This window comes from Stegastes partitus, unplaced genomic scaffold, assembly GCF_000690725.1.
Source record: "Stegastes partitus isolate 25-593 unplaced genomic scaffold, Stegastes_partitus-1.0.2 Scaffold73, whole genome shotgun sequence".
In the NCBI taxonomy this organism is placed as follows: domain Eukaryota; kingdom Metazoa; phylum Chordata; class Actinopteri; family Pomacentridae; genus Stegastes; species Stegastes partitus.
In genome coordinates this window covers 978,562-986,516 of record NW_007577804.1, presented here as the reverse complement: position 1 = coordinate 986,516, position 7,955 = coordinate 978,562, and the positions used below count along the sequence as shown (strand labels likewise).

Here is a 7,955-nt window from a genome sequence, read left to right as displayed (position 1 = left end):
TTTTCGCTCTTTCTCCGGCATTCAACGGAGTCCTGTCCGATGACCGTGTGACCTAGACCTAAGAAACTCGGTGGTCATATGTAGCAGCTGAGGACAGACAAAAAAGTCAATCAGCGCTTTTCCGTAAACCTGACAGGAAGTCCGTCATTTTGCAAAAAGAGGGAGTCAAATTTGGAGCTTTTCACTCATTTTTTGGCCATTTTCAGAAAAGGCCATTTTGTGCTTTTTCATTGTTTTTAGGCATTTTCAAAATCTATCTGCTCCTCTGGAGAATGTTGCACACACCTGAAATTTACCCAGCACAAGCTACAGGATGTGGTGATTAAATGTTATTAAAACTCTCTGCAAAAGTCTGACTGTGTAAAATGGGCGGCCCCTGGAGCTTTGCAGAAACGCCATAAAACACCATAAGCTACTTCAGGAGATCCCCGAGCCAACCAGAGCCAGGGTCCTCTGGATGGTGAGTCCACTGGATAATGGGTCCTCTGGGTGGTGCCCTTTTTCTTTTAAGCCTTTATCTCTTGTTTTTGATTGTTCACAGGAGATAGGTAAGATAATTGTCATAATTGTCATTTATGTACCTTTTGTACAGTAGAGTATTTTTGTTTATTGTGTTGGCTCATGGGAGTTTGCCCAACCAGTCTACATGTGTTTTGTGGATCTGGAGAAGGCATTCGACCGTGTTCCTCGTGGCGTCCTGTGGGGGGTGCTTCGGGAGTATGGGGTCCAGGGCCCTCTGTTAAGGGCTGTCCGTTCCCTGTACGACCGCAGCAGAAGCATGGGTCGCATTGCCGGTAATAAGTCAGACCTGTTCCCAGTGCACGTTGGCCTCCGCCAGGGCTGCCCTTTGTCACCCATTCCGTTCATTATTTTTATGGACAGAATTTCTCGGCGCAGCCGGGGGGAAGAAGGGGTTCAGTTTGGGAACCACAGAATTTCATCTCTGCTGTTTGCAGATGATGTTGTTCTGTTGGTTTCATCAAACCAGGACCTTCAGCGTGCACTGGGGCGGTTTGCAGCCAAGTGTGGGGCGAGCGGGATGAGGATCAGCACCTCCAAATCCAGGAGGCCATGGTTCTTGACCGTAAATAGGTGGCTTGCCCTCTCCGGGTCGGTGGAGACTCCATACCTCAAGTGGAGGAGTTCAAGTATCTCGGGGTCTTGTTCACGAGTGAGGGGCGGATGGAGCGTGAGATTGACAGACGGATCGGTGCAGCATCTGCAGTATTGCGGTCGCTGTACCGAACCGTTGTGGTGAAGAGAGAGCTGAGCAAGGCAGCAAAGCTCTCGATTTACCGGTCAATCTACATCCCAACCCTCACCTATGGTCATGAGATCTGGGTAATGACCGAAAGTACGAGATCGCGAATACAAGCGGCCGAAATGAGTTTCCTCCGCAGAGTGGCTGGGCGCTCCCTTAGAGATAGGGTGAGGAGCTCAGTCACGCAGGAGGAGCTCGGAGTAGAGCCGCTGCTCCTCCACATCGAAAGGAGCCAGTTGAGGTGGCTCGGGCATCTTTTCCGGATGCCTCCTGGACGCCTCCCTGGGGAGACCTCGGGGAAGACCCAGGACACCCTGGAGGGATTATGTCTCTCAGCTGGCCTGGGAACGCCTAGGGGTCCCCCCGGAAGAGCTGGGGGAGGTGTGTGTGGATAGGGAAGTATGGGCAGCTTTGCTAAGGCTGCTGCCTCCGCGACCCGACTCCGGATAAGCGGGAGAAGATGGATGGATGGATGGATGGATGGTGTTGGCTCATGTCTCCCTCTGAAGGAAATTTTAAAAAACTGCTCTTTTTGAACTTGGCATACTGGTTGCTGGCCTATCTTGGAGTGGGAAGACTGGGGGAGCACAAACTCATGTTATGTCAAAGGCTCCTCTAGACCGGGGCATAACAAAAGGAATTGGACACATTAATTGCAAAATGGCTCCAAAGCGCCCCCTACAAAACTTCAACAGAGTCTTGTCAAAACTGTTAAAGCCAGAACTACAAAATTCGCTAGGCATGTGTAACAGGTCAGGGAGCACAGAAAAGCCCATCAGCGCTTTTCCGTAAACCCAGCGTGAAATTTATTCAAAACAGTGGACTTATATACAATCTGAATATTTTTTATAAAGTAAGATATTTTCTTTGCTGCAAAGCAACGACCTTTACAACCTTTTAGGCCATACAAGGCCTTCCTCACTTCTTTACTGTGTTATGCGTACATATGCATGTGATCGTTTCTCACCCAGCAGAGGCGGCAGCCAGTTGACGTTGGCTTCGCAGTGCGAGTCCAGGAAGGTGATAACTTCTCCTTTAGCAGCAGCAGCTCCCAGCAGACGAGTCCTGATCAGACCTTCCCTCTTCTTGGTCCTCAGGATGCGAACCTTCGGCATCCGCGTCATGTACTCCTCCAGCGCCACCTTCAGGTGTTCTGCACAGAGAAGAAGGAAGAAAGAAATTCAAAGACAAGACAACTGTCTGTTTTAAAATGGTCTAATTGTTTCTTTACTCTTTTGGTTTTCTCTGTAATTTTCTCATTTGAACTTGTAACAACAGAGAAGAGTGACAATTATGGACATTAAAGTAAATAAACCTTTAACTTGTCTGAAGGAAAATGTAGTTTTATTGCTGTATTGTCTCTTTGTGTCGTCCAACCAGTCATACAACAGATGGGTTACTCATAATTCATGACCCAGAAAATGGAAACGCTTTACAAACGTGACTAAAACGTTGCATCTTAATACAAACCGTGTGGTTCTGGTGCCTAAACTGACATAAAAAAAATCTTAAATCTGAGAATAACTGTCCCAGAATTTCCTTATTTTTGTGAAATATGATATTATCTAATACACCTGGGAATGTTTGCATTTTAGCCATTAAAAATATAAAAAATATAACTCCTACAGCCATGAAATATGGTGAGGACACGGACAAGTGTTGTTTAAATGGCTAAATATCTCCATCAGAGGCCAGATTTGAAAATGAAAGTGAAATAAAAATGCAAGATTTTTAAACAATGGTGGGTGTTGGGGCACCAGAAAGTTCTTTTAAGCAGACTTATATATGGATGCTTTCATATTTCCGTCTAAAAATACAGTCTTTGGTCAATGTTTCACCAACTCTTGAGGCTTTTAGCATCAGTAGAATTTGATGAGTGGCAAGTTTGGCAAGAAAAGGTTCCAGTTTTTTGCTGTTTTGACGTATCTTAGCACCACAGAAACTGGTGTGCATTGGTGTCTATAGATTATCATTGTATGTGCAAAGCTACGAGCTGCTTTCATGCTTTCTGAACAATTTAATGACATATAAGGTTTCATTTGGTCAAATATGACTGAAGGATCCTCCTCTACTGTCTCCGTACAAACTTTAAAACTGGAGGCGTTTCCAACTCACCCTTCGGTTTTCATTAATGATAAAAAATATGCTTCTTTCAAAACATAAACGTGTTTAGCCATATAGAAATGTAATTTGTGAGAGACAGGGTGACGGTGAACTTAATCATCCGTCCTCACTCCACGTAAAAATACACTCCAAAGTTTATCTGAAGCAAATGTGAGACTTGAGCTGCCTGACAGTCAAGGCGGAGGGAGGGGGTGTTTTTCAAAGTTCTCCTCTCTTTTTGTGCCGTATTGCAAATAGCATTTGATCCGCATATCTTTGACATTTTGGGAAAGAAAAGCAGAACCTTTTGCTTTGACAGTCAGGAATGAAAAATGAGAAGCAGCTGACGCCGTCTACAATTTCAGGCACTTTATCAATCCCGTCCTCTGGCGTTTGCAGGATTTGCTTGAGGTTGCGTTGCAGGTGTTTGTGCAGTAATAGACTGGCGACACTTGCGGGCTTTGTGTTGCTTCCTGCCCAGTGAAGGAGGCCTACTGGGACCAGCTCCATCTCCGCCGCAATCCCACACAAGATAAGCAGTTTAGAAAATGGATGCACGGCTGTTTCAGGAGACAGTTTTATGAAGGGAAAGTTTTTAAACAGCAGAAGTTGCACAGTTCTGCCTGCCTCTACATCAAACCTCTCTCGTAGACACAAACAGGAGGGAAAAAAAACAACATCTGTTCTCTGCTTCAATTTTCTGCCTGTGGGATTTTCACATTTCAGCGGCGACATTAAAGACGGAACATTAAACCACAGGAGCGATGAGTCAGCCTGACAAACTGCAGCGATGAGTTGTTTTTACGTATGCAGGACAAATGTCAGCAAATGAACGAACGTTATCTCGCATCAGCAGCAACTCTGGGAATCAATTTAGCGAACGAGAGGAGACGACGTACAAACTCCGCTGCCAGCAGACGTTTGAATCAAAGTCAGTCGGACGAACTCGAGTTCCCTCGTTGAGGTCTCCTCTGGAGCTGTTGCATGTTTACTCGCTGCTTGAAGAAACGCTTTTAGTTCATGTTACAGAAGACTTGCAGCGTGATATTATCAGATTACACAAATAACAGGTCACATCAGACACATTTTGTGCATCATTTTTACGCATTTTAAGCTTTTTGCGTGTCAGTTCTACTCATGTTTTCAGCAGGAAGGTTCCTTTAAGTTCCCTAAGGGTTTAAGGAAGGTTATCTAAATATGTTCTACAAATGTTTGGGGATGATACTGTTAGGCCGTTACGCCCTAACGTTCGTCAAAAATGATCGTGTAACATTGTGTAACATTGTGGGAATGTTTTATAGATTCTAGAATGTGTTCCCTCAACAACAGCCCCGAAACGTCCTCTGAATGTTCCACCTTTGGCAATATATCACAGTACAGGAACGTTCTGTTGTTCGAGGTCTCAACAACATCTTGATTGTTTTATTGGGAACATAAGTCTTTCTTGCTACCATTGTGGAAAAGTCTTCTAGAAGAACGTTCTATTCCTTCAGCAAAAAGGCAAAATGTTCTACCTTTAAAATATCACGCTGCATGTTTGTCATCTGAGGCCTGGAAAACATTTTGTAAATGTTGCTTTAGGAACGTCATTCCTTTGTTGTCATGGAACACTGTCAGAATATTTTACAGAAGCCTGTTCCAGAATGCGTTCCCTCAACAACATCCCCAAAACATCGTTAGAATATTGTAGACATTTTGTTCCACTTCTGTTAATGTATTACAGGAACGTCTTATAAATAATGTTCTGTAACCTGAGGCCTCGACAACAACTTGAAAACTTCTCTTTGAATGTTGTTTGGAGAACATCCTTTCTTTATTTTAATTTTAGGAACGACTTCCAAACGAGCATCCTGTAATGTGTTCCCTCGACAAACACCCTCAGAACTTTGCAGGCAGCACATGTTCCACCTTATTAAATATGTCACATTACAGGACTTTTTCTTTAAAACACGATTAGAACCTGCAGGTGTCATTTATCAAGTGTTGTGGGAACGTTCCCTGCCGGCTGTGAAGGGAAAACAAACGGCGGTCGGCCCAAAACAACTTGACAGCGATCTGTGACAGCAGATTTAACAGGCGGGTCTCGATGGAGGCAGATTGTCAAATGAAGAGCGGGAATTAAAATCGGATATTTGCCAAGAACAATAAAAGACGTGGAATACCACAAAAACAGTGATCCAGGTATTGCAAACAATTAAAGGTACTTCTACACATTTAAAATGATCTGGAATGCATGAGAGGACGCCTCCTCTGCACAGTTTTGGTGTTGACTTCTTGAACAATGAGGAAACGAAGGTCTAAGTTGGAATCAATCAGCAAACTTTCAACAGTTTCTGACCCCCTGCTTCCAATATTCAAAGGTCCACAAGACTTTAACCTGCTTCCTAAGTTGTAAGAATTGACATTTTCCTTTAAAAAAAAGAAACATTTTGCAGGATTTAGCCAGAAATCGAGGACCAGTATCCATGTCTTGGTGCAGGACTTTAAAGCTTGCAAGACCAGGTGTATCTGATAACGCTTGTCTATGGGTCTATAGCGCTGGATTGGAATAAATAGGGAGATTTAGTCATAGATTGGTGTAAAAATATCAACACCAAATGAACCTGAAGTGACATTCACATGCCTTTTCATGATGCCGGGCTGATATTTGCTCAGTTATTTACCTCCGTGAGCCTTTGATCCAAGATAAATACTGCATTCTGTACATCTATCCATAAATACAGCTCTATACTATATTATACATCTTATAATCTCCAGTTTATACGTTCGACTGTCCCAGTGTTTTACTGAAATGAGCAGTGACAGAATGACAGATTTTTGTGTGCAAACTCAAATTAAAGCGTCACTGTTCATTAAAAAAACAAAACAGTTTGGACACCTGACGCTGACAGCTTCTTCACAAGCAGCCACAGCAGAGACAGACTCAGAGAAGCTGCTGAAACGTTGACCTTTTAACTTCATCCTTTAGAAACTTTATTTACTTTCACGCCGACCGCGGATCGAACCGAGCCGACTTTGACGGAGCATAAGAGGAGCCGCCGCGAAAGGCTGCCTTTTAAATACATGCAGACTGCCGGCAGCAGGTGGAAAAATAACTGTTAATTGGTTTTATTTATTTTTTGATATTGTGAGGGAGAAAGTGCAGAAAGAACAGCTCAGCTGCAGAAGAAGTGATGAAAGGGAGAAAACCGAATGAATTAATATTCTCTACATATTCATCATCCTTCCAACCATCCTCTCTGTTTTCTTCTCTCTATCTCAAACCAGCAGGAATAAAACTGTATTTTTTTTTTCCTGTCATGAAGACACATAAAGCACCTTCAGGAACAATGACGGATCACATTTGCAAGTACACCTGGGAAGATGTGACATGAATCATTCATCCTGACCTCAATATTCCTCTCTGTTCTAACTGCTCCTTATCATTGCCAATATTTAAGTCTTTCTCTTGCCATTTGAAGAGACTTTCTTTCTTTTTCTGTTCTGCGGTTCGGCTCTATCAGACTTTACGGTTTGAGGTGTTTGATCAGACGTGTAGCTTCGGGTTGAACATTTGCTTTCCTTTGTCGACCAATCTTTGCACCCTTACAGCTGCCCATTGGTTTAACACCTTCAGATAAATCCCTAATTCAAGCATGTCGACTCTTGAAATGATTTGACTCTTTGCACCAAAGAAATGACAAAAAATGTCACACTTGCCACTGTTTTGATAAAATAATGTTTTAAGCCATGAACACATGATAGGGGCCAAAAGGGAGCGCCGTTACATTTGAGATGAACCTATGAGATTTATTATATGTTTGAAGTCATTAAGCGTCAGCAAAGTCTTTGTCATGGTGCCCAGCTAATGGGCTCGCAAAATGCTCACAATGCCAACATGAACTGACTGTAATGTGAGTTTTAATGTGGCTATTATGTTTAAATGCCAATGCTGGACTGTTTTTAAGAACACCCCCAGTTCCCCGGACTGTTGTTTATCTGTGCAACATTTCAGGCACTGCTGCTAATTACTTAAGGTGAAGTATTTCATATATATATTCTGACACTGCTATTTTTATTCTGTTTATATTTAGATCTTTTCTGTTTTTATTTTAGATCTTTTTCCATTGCATTAGTTTTTCATGGATGGATGGATGGATGGATGGATGGATGGATGGATGATAGATAGATAGATAGATAGATAGATAGATAGATAGATAGATAGATAGATAGATATTAACAAGTCACTGCCTTACAAACTCCAGCTCTGTGTACTCCAGTAGCCAAGCAACGACATTTCGTTGCCAGATTTATGGTTGTGTTTTTGTGCAATGACAATAAAGAAAGTCTAACTCTAAAAGGAGAACACAATCTGTGGCGTGACACTATGGATGATAATTTTGGGTAGTTTTCTAAATCCATAATCGCCATAATTCTTTAATTGCTATTTTAGTCAACGGACACATTGTTTTGGCTGCAAAGGTGGCTCTGTTTGATGTTAGTGGGATGTAGAAACACTGTTCAATCTAGCTTGTCTCAAGCTCATAAGCTCTGGTTGGAGGTCAGTGTTCCGGGTGGACAGACAGACAGCTAGCTCTGGGCAGCATCTGCG

General features: G+C 42.8%; 1 protein-coding gene across 1 annotated transcript in view; it reads right to left on the bottom strand.

Moving 5' to 3' along the window:
• The window catches only part of LOC103353475 (polypeptide N-acetylgalactosaminyltransferase 10-like), a 113,921-nt gene that overhangs the window by 29,954 nt on the left and 76,012 nt on the right, over positions 1-7,955 (bottom strand). The window contains exon 5 of the mRNA XM_008276466.1: positions 2,229-2,414. Coding sequence (XP_008274688.1) covers positions 2,229-2,414 — 186 coding nt within the window. The remainder of the gene's footprint in view (positions 1-2,228; positions 2,415-7,955) is intronic.